Genomic DNA, 12,217 nt, shown 5'->3' with positions numbered 1-12,217 from the left:
AGAATCCTAGGATTTTTGGAATGGCAAATGAGCACTGGCTTCTATGTAAAGTCAGCAGCTGCCTTAGCCCCTAACAAGAGAGTCAGGTTTTGAAGCTTTGAAACCAGTCATTAACTTCTCTCTAGCTATAAATGTCCTAGATAGCATCTGCTAACATAAGGCTGTTTTGTCTCTATTGGGAATCTGTTTAGTGTAGCCACCTTCATTAGTTATCTTAGCTAGATCTTCTGGATAACTTGCTGCAGCTTTTATATCAGCACTTGCTGCTTCACCTTGCACTTTTATGTTATGAAGATGGCTTCTTTCTTTACACCTATGAACCAGCCTCTGCTAGCTTCAAACTTTTCATTGGCATCTTCCTCACTTCTCTCAGCCTTCATAGAATTGAAGAGAGTTAGGATCTTGCTCTGGATTTGGCTTTGGCTCAAGGGAATGTTGTGGGTGGTTTGATCTTCTATCTAGACCACTAAAACATTCTTCATATCCTATATAATAAAAGGCTAATATGCAAATTGTCCCCTCGGCAGTTAGACAGACCTGGAATTCGCCCACTTACTATGATGTATGCTGACCACCAGGGGGCAGTGCAGAACGAAAGAAGGCCCCAGCCTGCAGCTGGAAGGAAGGCCCCAGCCAGCAGCCAGAAGGCCCCAATCAGTCCTGATTGCTGGCCAGGCCTAGGGACCCTACCTGTGCTCGAATTTTGTGCACCAGGCCTCTAGTCAACAGTAAGGCTGTTTCACTTTCTTAACTTTTGTGTGATCACTGGAGCAGCACTTTTTAAATTTCTTTCAAGAACTTTTCTTTGCATTTACAAATTGGCCAACTCTTTGGTGCAAGAGGCCTAGCTTTCAGCATATCTTGGCTTTCAACATTCCTTCCTCACTAAGCTTAATCATTTGTAGCTTTTGATTTAAAATGAGAAACATAGGACTCTTTCTTTTACTTGAACACTTGGAGGCCATTGTAGGGTTATTATTTGGCCAGTTTCAGTATTGTTGTGTCTCAGGGAATTGGGGTCTCCAGGAAAGGGAGAGAGATAGGGGAACAACCCATCAGTGGAGCAATCAGAACACACATTTATTAAGTTTGCTCTCTTAAGTTTGTGGTGCCCGAAAACAATTATAATAATAACATCAGAGATCACTGATGACAGATTACCATAACAAATATAATAACAGTGAAAAAGTTTGAAATAGCTCTAGCCAGTTTGGCTCAGTAGATAGAGCGTTGGCTTGCGGAACAAAGGGTCCTGGTTTCAATTCCAGTCAAGTGCACTTACCTCAGTTGTAGGCTTCTCCTCGACCTGGGCCCTGATCAGGGCACCTGCAGGAGGCAACCAATCGATGTTTCTCTCACATTGATATTTCTTTCTGTCTTTCACTCTCTCGTCCACTGTCTCTAAAAATCATTGGAAAAATATCCTCAGGTTAGGATTAAAAAACAAAATAGTTTGAAATATTATGAGAATTACCAAAATGTGAACAGAGACAAATTGAGCAAATACTATTGGAAAATGACACCAATAGAGTTGTTCAATGCAGGGTTGCCACAAATGTTTAATATGCGAAAAATGTAATATCTGTAGAGTGCAATAAAGCACAGGGCAATAAAACAAGATACACCCATATATAATCTGTCTTGGAGAATGTCTTATGTGTGCTTGAGAAGAATGTGCACTTGCCTTTTGCTTAGTGGAGTATATTGTAGATGTCTGGTAGGTCTAGTTTGTTTATAGTTTTAAGTCTTCAACATAATTATTTTATGTTTGAATAGTAGGGTTATCTTGCAAAAATTTGAATGAAAGTTTCAAATTCGAGTGCTATAAAACTGAGGGACCGTATATAGTGACTAAAATTTATAGTTCCTCTATATCTGATCTTCTTAGCTCATCTTTGGTCATATGCATAATCTTTGCGTGGTAATTATCTTTTTTTTTTACATTGGAGAATTTTAAAGAGAATCAGAAGATTTAGGTGTAATATTTCCTTACTGATCTCCCCAGAAGTGAAATTCTACTATAATCAATATGCTAAGTGGTTAATTTTCAACCTCAGTGGATTTCCACCCTGTGTTTGGAAAGCTGCTTTAAAACAAATTTTTTAAATATTATAAAAATGAATATTTTACTTTTTTTTCCTTTGTAGAACGAAAAGGGTCTTGGTCAGAGAGGAGGAATTCTAGTATTGTTGGCAGACGATCACTTGAAAGGACAACAAGTGGAGATGATGCTTGTAACCTGACCAGCTTTCGACCTGCTACGCTTACAGTGACAAATTTTTTTAAGCAGGTATTGTTCTGTCATGTAGGAATTCTAGGGAGTTACTTGTCCATAAATTTCTTTTGATTTCAGAAAAATCATGAATGTATATGCACATGTAGTACTTTTACATATAATAATTGATTGTAATTTCAATAAATTAAAAAAATTAATAATAAAAATAAAATATATAAAAATAAGTTATATATGTTTTATCATTTTATTTAAATAGTGACATTGACTAATAATGCATCAGAATCAATCCTCCACATCTATATTCTATTTCTTAATTGTAATATTTTAACTTTTCTTAAGTATTCATAGTTTATGGATTTTCATAGAGTGATTATGTGGTTATATTTGTCCTCCCAACCTAAGTTTGTTTTTTTTTAACCTAACCTATAACATCCATGGTACATGGACTAGAACTTTCAGGTCTTAGTGGTTCATCTCGGTACTAAAATGCCATTGCTATTTTTAAAGGTGAATTTGTAAGTCCAAGAAGTTCTTAAAGATATTTTATTCTTTGCAAGTATGTTTCCTGCACTTCAAATCTTGAGTCAAATCAGTATTTTTCAAATGCTGGTCATGATCCATTAATGGTAATAGAAATTTAGTATGTAATACTCAGCATAAAAACAAACCCTGATAGAATAGAAATATAATACTGCTTCAATGAGCTTTATTTCCCCTAGTTTTTTTTATGAGTGTATGCTTACTGGATTTTGAAGTAAAATTAATTTTATAATGTGAACCAAAGATCAGAAAAATTTTAAAGCCTTTGTCTTGAGTAAGCAGATGACCAGAACCATATAAGAATGGAAGAAAATTTGTATTAGTGTGACAAACTGGAGAAGAACTATTCACGTGTTTTAGAGCAGATTAAAGGAAAATGCAAAATACTCTCTCAAAATTTGTCCTTTTGAGATGTTATTCTAAATATAGGGAGGAAATCCTGGCCTTCTAATACCTTGTAACTTGAGATAGCTAGATTTTAGGGCAGGATGTGCCATGAGTTGACAGATAACAATGTACTGGAAGTGCCTTTCACAGTTATCTATCAATAGCATTCATAGGCAACTGCTCTGAGACACTCGGATGGAAAATAAAGCAGGTAAGAAGTGTCTGAAGTGGTAAGGGTCTTTTTATTATGAACTAGAGGACCGGTGCATGGACCGGTGGAGTCCCTTGGCCTGGCCTGTGGGGATCGGGCTGAAACCGGCTCTCCGACATCCCTGATGGGTCCCAGATTGCAAGAGGGTGGTTCTCAGGTGATGTACCCTGGAATCAGTCTCCCTTCTCTCTGGTTCTGGGTGCGTCACCCGAGAACCACAGCTGCCAAGTCACCGCAGCTCGGCAGCTCTTGCGTTGAGCGTCTGCCCCTGGTGGTCAGTGCGCATCATAGCTACCGGTTGGACAGTCAGACGGTCACTTAGACTTTTATATATATAGATTGTAGTACCAGAAAGAGTTTAGAAAAGGCCTCAGTGTTACTTCGATGAGGTGATAGCCAAGTACAGTTATGAAAACAGAGCGGTAGATTTACCCAATACAATGACACAGCCTCACAACTATGATGTTTTTCTCTTTGTGCTTCTTCAGCTCCTACATCATTTCTGCTATTTTCACAGCTCTTTTCATTTCTTCAGCTGCTTTATCATTGAACTGGTATTGTAAACTCAAATCAACAAGTTATCCATCCACCTACCCACCTATTTATTCAAAGGTACTTTATTGAGCATTCACCATGTACTGAGCATCATTCTACCCACCTACATATTTATCCAACAAATACTTTTTGAGTATTCACCGTGTACGGGAGTCTGGTAACTGGAAACTAGCACAAACTACTTGTGAAACTTAAAAATCAATGATTGCTGGAGACATAGAGCAATGGAAAGCATTAACACTTGACTTTGTAGGGCTTTATACTAGTATTATATGTCAGGCAAATGCAAATTAAATAAAAAGCAGAGGTTATAATTTTAATAAAGTAGAATTTAAGGCATAATTTTCTCCTAAATAAGATACAGAAAGCAGGTGTTTTTTGTTTTTTTTTTAATTGATGAGCAATTACTACTCATGATTAGGATATAGTAATCAGTGCTTATTTACAGATTTTAAATGTGACAAGCTAAAGTTATTAGAAATACATGGAGATTTAAAAATAAAATCAAATTCACACATTAGTTTTAAGGGTATTTTTTTCTATTTATTAAATTGTGTGTAAGTTGTTGCTTTAGGAGTACACAACAGTAAACCTGCAGTGTGGAGAAGGGGTTGTCAGCTAGGTTCATTCACATGTTTAGAGGTTGACTGGGGTCAGCTGATCTAGACTGACTTTGGGAAGACAGAAATAACAGACCTCCTTCATGTTTCTCAACTTGTACTCTCATCATCTAGCAGGCTAGCTTGGCCATGTTCTCATAGCAGTGGCAGAAGTTCAAGAGGGAGGGCAAGCTCAGTTGTGCAAATGTTTTTGAAGTTTCTGCGTCATCTTTGCTTATTGGCCAAAACAAGCCTGGGGAGGGAGTTAATGTCCCACCTAACAAAAGGTATGGAAACAGATATGGAGTAAAGAATGGAGGTAAATAATATAATCAATTTAACAGGTTAAGTAGACAGAAATAATTGAATCTAAAGATAATCTTAATGTATCAATATATATATATATAAAAGCCTAATATGCTAAGTGTTTGACTGTTTGGTCAACCATTCAGTTGACTGCTTGACCAGTCACTATGACATACACTGACTACCAGGTGGCAGATGCTCTGACTGGTAGGTTAGCTTGCTACTGGGGTCTGGTGGATAGGGACTGGGCGAGACTGGCTGGACGTGCCCTGGAGCCAACTTCCCGTGGTCCCTCCCCGGCCTCTAAAATATTTCTTCTAATTAATTTCCTTTCAATGTGCATGAATTTGTGCACCAGGCCTCTAGTAATAAATAAAAACCATTTAAGGATGTATTTAATTTTATATTCAAAAGAAGAGGATATACTGTTTTAGCAACTGATAGAACATTTGTAATAATTATATGTTAGGTCACTGAAAAAATCTTCATAGAGTCAAATTTGCTAACCATAACTCAATAAAACTAAAAACTATTTATAAAAGTATCAACAAAAACCTCCAACCTCCTAGAAAGTAAAAATCACTTTTCTAGATAGTGGGATAAAAGATGAGCAATTCTGTATCCTGTTCAGAACATAGCAGTGAGCAGGTGGAATATATAGTTCAGGGTGAGCTCATAAAAGTAAAGTAACCTTAAATCTATTTAAGATAAAAAGATCACATGAACTATACTTTAAAACCACTAATATATTAAATGCAGGAGGTTTAAATTAATAAACTAAAAACTAACTCTTAAATTAAAAAACAAAATTAATCCCTACCTATTTTAATTGCAAAACATTACATTAAATTGAAAAATTTTTATTAATTATGGTTTGGTTTGGTTTGTCTCTTTTTCCAGGATGGAGGTCTTTTCAGCATTTTTTTCTTTCTGGTTTAATACCAAGATAGTTATACTTTATTTCAAGAGAAGTTTTTGTTATTACTTCTTTCCTCTTATAAATTTAGTCAATGCTGTATATTTTGCATTTGAAAGACTTGGTGATACAAAGTTGAAAAGAAATATAAACTCAAGAGTTATAACTTTTTAAGATTGTCATTATATGTATGTCTGTTTTATATCAATATTCATTTTTTTATCCTTTTCATCTATCTCTAATTTGTATTAATTTTCCATATTTTAGAGCTCCCTGTAATACCTTATAAACATAATGGGCTATAAATAAATATATAAAATTTTAAAACAGATAGCAATATCATAACTCAATAAAATTTGAAAGCATAAAAGAAATAAGTCAGCATATTGATTTTTAATCACGATTATATTAATTTCACTTTTCACTCTGACTCAAATGAAGGAAGAAGGGCAGGATTATTAACAAGCAGTATTTTAAATCTACCATATTTATTTTATCAAATAATTTTTCCTTTGTTTTCAAAATCAGGAAGGAGACCGCTTAAGTGATGAAGATCTGTACAAATTCCTTGCCGATATGAGAAGGCCATCTTCTGTTTTACGGAGACTAAGACCTATTACAGGTATTTAAAATTTTTAACTAGAAATAATTATAACTGTTATCATCACTAATATATTGTATTGTTTGTAATATGTATTCCTTTTTCATTTACTTGGCCCAAATGTCTGTCTGTGCTCAATGCCTGTCATTACTCTTCATCTCATTCTACCCTCATGTGGTCTGACAGTTTGGAGGCAGGAACCTTTGATAATTTAAGTACTGAAATGAGAGCAGTGAATAATATCATGGCTTAAAATTATTTTTTAGAGGAAAAAAATGCATGAAATGGTAAAATTTTAGAAACTGATTCATATTATGATCAGAGCAAACCATTCCAGAGTACAACTATCTTTTAAGCCTACCAAGTTTAAATTAAACATTTAATCTTTGAAATTGTAGCTTGTTCCTGTGCTAGATTTCAGTTTGTTTGGTTTGTTTTTTTGCTTCTTCCTTCCCATTCATTCATTCATTCAGTATTTTACATGTATTTATGTCTGTCTCAGGAATTTATACCTTTGAGACTTGCTAAAATGATGTGATTTAGAGGACTGAGACAATAATAATTTTGGTTTCTTCCCAGTCTTCTTGCAAAAATATTATCTAAATTCATTCAAAAACATTTTTAACATGAAGTTTTTATTTATTATGTTTACATTGTTTTTACAATATATTTTTATATGCAGCTCAGCTGAAGATAGACATTTCTCCGGCACCTGAAAATCCTCATTATTGCCTAACCCCAGAGCTGCTTCAGGTGAAGCTTTACCCTGACAGTAGAGTTAGACCTACCAGAGAAATTTTGGAGTTTCCTGCTAGGGATGTTTATGTTCCAAACACTACTTACAGGTAATACATTTTAATTTTGAAATAAGAATCTATACTAATAGTAACATAGAACTAGAATGAAACTCTCCAAAAATCTTTTGTAGCTTTGTTACTTGTTCCATTTCTTACCACATGACTATATTAATAGCTGTAATGTATGAAGCTTTTACTGTGTGCCAGATAAAATCTTAATTATCTTACATACATTATCTTACTTAATTCTCATAACTTGAGGTATGTGTTACCTTCATTTTAGAAGTGAATAAACTGAGAGATGGAGAGGTTAAGTATACTTGAGTGTGGTGGAGCTAGCACTTGAATCATGGGCTATTCATTTAAAACATTTGAACTCCTAGTTCCTATTTTTTTCTCAAATGTTCTTATTAGCAGAATCTAGTATTACACATGAATCAAGTTTATGTGCCTACACTATGTTCTAACAATAACAGTATTTGGTAAATATATATTATTTAGAGAATACCTGACATGAGGTTATTGGATAAGCTATTTAGGCTGAACACTACGTACTAGTAACTCCACGGGTACCATTTACATATACTTTTTATGAATGATGCTCCCCACATTTTGTGAATGCTGAGACCATGACTTCATAAGTCTGTTGGGATATCTAACAGGGCAGCTCAGACATAAGATTCTAATGCAGACTTCCCCATCTTGGCATATTTCACCACCATTTACCCAGTTCTGGGGCCAAAATTTTGGGAATCAAAATGATTTCCCTTCTTTTCTTACTCCTCCATTTACTCCTGGAACAAGTTTTATAGGCTTTAATTTTTAAATGTATCCCAAATCTAGTATTTCTTATGTCCTCCACTTTTAAAACTCGAAGTCTAAGTCACCATGTAGGTCAGCATTGTCAAATAGAAATATAATGTTAACCACGTTTGTAATTTAAAATTCTATAGTTGTTACATTAAAAAAAGAAAAAGAAACAAGTGAAATTAATTTTAATTATATGTTGTTTGACCCAATATACCTAACATATCATTTTGACATGTACTAAATGTAAAAATTATTGAAATATTTTACTTATTTTCTCTCCTACTACAGTCTTCAAAATCTGAGGTGAATTTTACTTTTACTAGTAAAGCACTTCTCATTTCAGATGCTAAGGAGCCACGTGGGACTAGAGGCTATTATATTTGGATAGCTGCTAATCTTGAATTTTGTTGTACCTTTCTAATTTGATCATATTTCTACTCCTGCCTCAGTCAACTCTCAATATTGCAGCCAAAGAGGTTTTTAAACATTAAAAATCAGATCATTCATTCCTCTTTCTAAAACCCTCTAGTTGTTTCCATTATAAGCAAAAAAAGAATGAATTTTTTTATAATTGTCTATAAGACTCTACATATCTGCCTTCTGCCTTTCTTTAACTTCATATCTATCTAATCTCTGCTTTGCTTATTTCATTTGAGCCTCAATGGCCTTTTTATTCATCCTTGTACAAACAAAATTCAACTCTATGTAAGGTATTCTATTTGTTTTCTTTGCCCGTCATTTCCCCCCAGATTTCTGCATGGCTTGGTTCCTTTCTCAAACATATATCTCTTAAAGGTCACTTTTTAGAGAGGCTTACTCTCATCACCCTCCCTAAAATGATCCACTGCTTCCCTCCTCTAGTTCTTTACCCTTATTGTATTTATCATTATCTGACATTATAATATATAGTTATGGGATCATTTTTGTCTTTCTCATTAGAATGTAATTACTGTAAATGCCAGGGACTTGTCTGTTTTGTTTACTGCTTTATCTTTAGCATCTACAAGAGTGTGGTAGCACACCAAAAGCACATAATAAATATTTATTCAATGAATTAAGAAACTGGAAACTAGACACTGGTCTAAGGGTGGGATTTAGAGTCTACAGATATGAATTTATAAAAGTAGTTTTTATGTTTGAGATGGAATCCTTGATTTTATATTTTTAAAAAGGTCATTAAAACCTTATAACGGTTATTGTGGGAGATAGTTAAGCCTACCTTCATGACCTTGAACTGCACATTTCACACCGATTGAGTAATTTTGACCTAGTCTATTTTCCATGAGAACACTTTGGACGTTGATAAAAAGGCCAACTATTGGGTCCCTTTTCAATTTTGAAAACTGTTGTGTTGGATGGTCATTTGGTAGTACATGCATACATGCAATGCTTGTGGTTGTTAGTGATGGGAAAAATCAAGGAAATTTGATTATCCTATAACAGAAGGTGGAATATATAGCCATACATATTTGGGATAGGTTTCATAAAGGAAAGCAAGTGGGAGGTACTGAATAAATACTGGTTAATGAGTACATTTTTGGTTAATGAGTGATTTCCATGAGTCATACTATTAGGAAGGAACGATACAGGCATGAAAACATGCTGACTCTAGGATGAGAAAGAGTGGGTAAATAGATTGTGCTGAAATAGGTAATCCTGAAAGAAGAAATGAGTATACTTGCTCTCAGTAAAATTCACACTGGTTCAGAGTAAACTTTTGGTGTAGAAATTTTGCAATACAGTAGTCTCCCTGTATTTGCAGGGGTTATGTTCCAAGACCCCAAAGGATGCCTAAAACCCCTGGGAATGACAAACTCTATATAGTAAAAATCCTCACTTAATGTGGGTAGGTTCTTTGACTTTAAGTGAAATGACATGTAGCAAAACCAACTTTACCATAGCCTAATAGATATAAACAAGAGTTAAGTTTCTATAGCATCTCATCAGCGTTAGAATGAAATGATGTTGAATGAAATTATGTTTTTGAGGACCTGCTATATTTAACTATGTTTTTTCCTATACATACATACCTATTATAAAGTTTAATTTATAAATTAGGTACAGTAAGAGATTAACAACAACTAATAATAAAATAGAATAATTATGTCAATATACTGTATTAAAAGTTATGTGAATGTGGTATCTCTGTTTCAAAATATCTTATTGTACTGTACTCACTCTTTTGTGATGTTGTGAGATGATACAAATGCCTACGTGATGAGACGAAGTGAGGTGAATGATGTAGGCATTGTGATGTAGTGTTAGGCTACTAATGACCTTCTGACAGTACATCAGGAGGATCATTGAGCCATGATGATGTCATGTCTTCTACCAACAAATTTAATGCCTTCCATTTTTTAAAAAAAATACGTATTTTATTGATTTTTTACAGAGAGGGAGAGGAATAGAGTTAGAAACATCGATGAGAGAGAAACATCAGTCAGCTGCCTCCTGCACACCCCCTACTGGGGATGTGTGGACAGCCAAGGTACATGCCTTTAACCAGAATTGAACCTGGGACCCTTCAGTCCTCAGACCGACGCTCTATTCACTGAGCCAAACCGGTTAGGGCATAATGCCTTCCATCTTATCTAAGCACTTATGCACTGGACTGTAACTTTGGCATTTTGAGGTGTGATAGCAAAACTACCACAAGCTTCTTTTTTCTTCTTCACCATTTCACGGACAGAAGATTTGTTCCTACTGTAGATTTAGAAGCCCCAGAATATGATGTTTTTTTCTTTCCTTAGTAAGTCTAGAATTTTCATCTTTTACTTAAAGGAAGCACTTTAAGACTTCTCGTTGGCTTATCCTAATTGCCTGCATCACTATTCTTGTGCTTTAGAGACCATTTTAATAAAAATAAGGTTTATTTGAACACAAGCACTGTAATCTACCACAGTTGATCTGATCACCTAGGCAGCTACTAAATGACTATTGAGTGTGTAGCATCTACAGCTTGGAGATCTTGGTCAAAGGGATATTCATATCTTGGATAGGATGAAGTGGGACAATGCGAGATTTCATCATGCTACTCAGGAGAGTGCACAATTTAAAACTTGTAAATTAAAAAACCCTTGTGAATTGTTTATTTCTGAAATTTTCCATCTAATATTTTTGGACTATGGTAGAGCATGGATAATTGAAACCATGGAAAGCAAGACTGCAGATAAAAGAGGGAATTACAGTAATTCACTAAAATCAAGTAGATTGACTATCTTTGCTCTTGGAGTTTTTATTACTTTTTCTTACAATTTATATTATTATGTTTGTCACATTTACTTTTCTGTCTTATCTTCATTTGTTAAGTGTCAGTTGAAGGTACAAATAGTAATGCTGCAAGGTTGCAGAGGTAGGAGCCTCCATTTATTAGATATTTGTGGAAAAGTGACATTATCTGTAACTTGAAGTAAAAATAGAACATAGCCAAGCAGAAAGGTCTGGGAGGCATTCTAGGCAAGTGGAAAATATATAGGGAATGTTTAAAAGTAGGTAATTTTTATTAGAGCTGAGGGTTTGTGTTGGGCAAGAAATGGTTAAAGAGGTAACTAGGGTTCAGATTATAAAAATCCTTGAGAACCTGGAAGAGATTTGGATTTCATTCTGAGGCTTATGCTCTTTCAATTGGGGTACATGTTCTTGTGAGGGCACAGCTAGATGGGACATGCAAGTCCATAGGATAAACATGATACATCTTCCAGGAACATCACTTCTTAGAAGATTTGGGGAGGAAATAACTATTTTTATATAAAGATAAATTTGTGGAGTAGAAAACACAATTTGCATGTAATTTTAAGATAAGATCATAAAATTTAAGATAAAGTCCTATTCTAAAGTAAATCTTTGCTTATATCAAGCCATTTTATCCTATAACTGCAGAATCTATAAGGATATGTTTTCATTATCTTTTCTTTGTTGTTATACTCTTTTAGTAGACAAGTTTGAGCGACACAGGTTGAAGCAGTATATAGCCATTACAAATTTGTTTTACGAAGATTGAGGGGCGAAAGACGTAAAATTAGGAGCACAGGCAGGAGACTAGATAATTTGAAGACTCAGGTTAAAGGCAGTCCTTGGTAGAAATGGGAAGAAAGCATATCAGGTTAAGAGACTACAAAAGAAGATTGTGACAGATTTATCAAATTAAGAGACTTTTCAAAAGAAGATTGTGATGGACTTAGTGGCTTATGATAGAGAGGTTGTTTACAAAGTTCAGTGAAAAGCCAGAGATGTTTCTTGGGTTTTAAACTTCTGTGACT

General features: G+C 34.6%; 1 protein-coding gene across 11 annotated transcripts in view; it reads left to right on the top strand.

The window, feature by feature from the left end:
- The window catches only part of DOCK7 (dedicator of cytokinesis 7), a 200,367-nt gene that overhangs the window by 67,223 nt on the left and 120,927 nt on the right, over window positions 1-12,217 (top strand). For all 11 annotated transcript variants that reach the window (XM_080656332.1, XM_080656339.1, XM_080656336.1 and 8 more), the window contains exons 12-14: window positions 2,148-2,290; window positions 6,279-6,372; window positions 7,034-7,196. In XM_080656332.1, coding sequence (XP_080512458.1) covers window positions 2,148-2,290; window positions 6,279-6,372; window positions 7,034-7,196 — 400 coding nt within the window. The remainder of the gene's footprint in view (window positions 1-2,147; window positions 2,291-6,278; window positions 6,373-7,033; window positions 7,197-12,217) is intronic.

Source organism: Plecotus auritus (genome assembly GCF_963455305.1).
Source record: "Plecotus auritus genome assembly, chromosome: 2".
NCBI classification, from domain to species: Eukaryota; Metazoa; Chordata; class Mammalia; order Chiroptera; family Vespertilionidae; genus Plecotus; species Plecotus auritus.
Note: the sequence above shows the minus strand (reverse complement) of the source record. Positions and strands in the feature narration are given on the sequence as shown.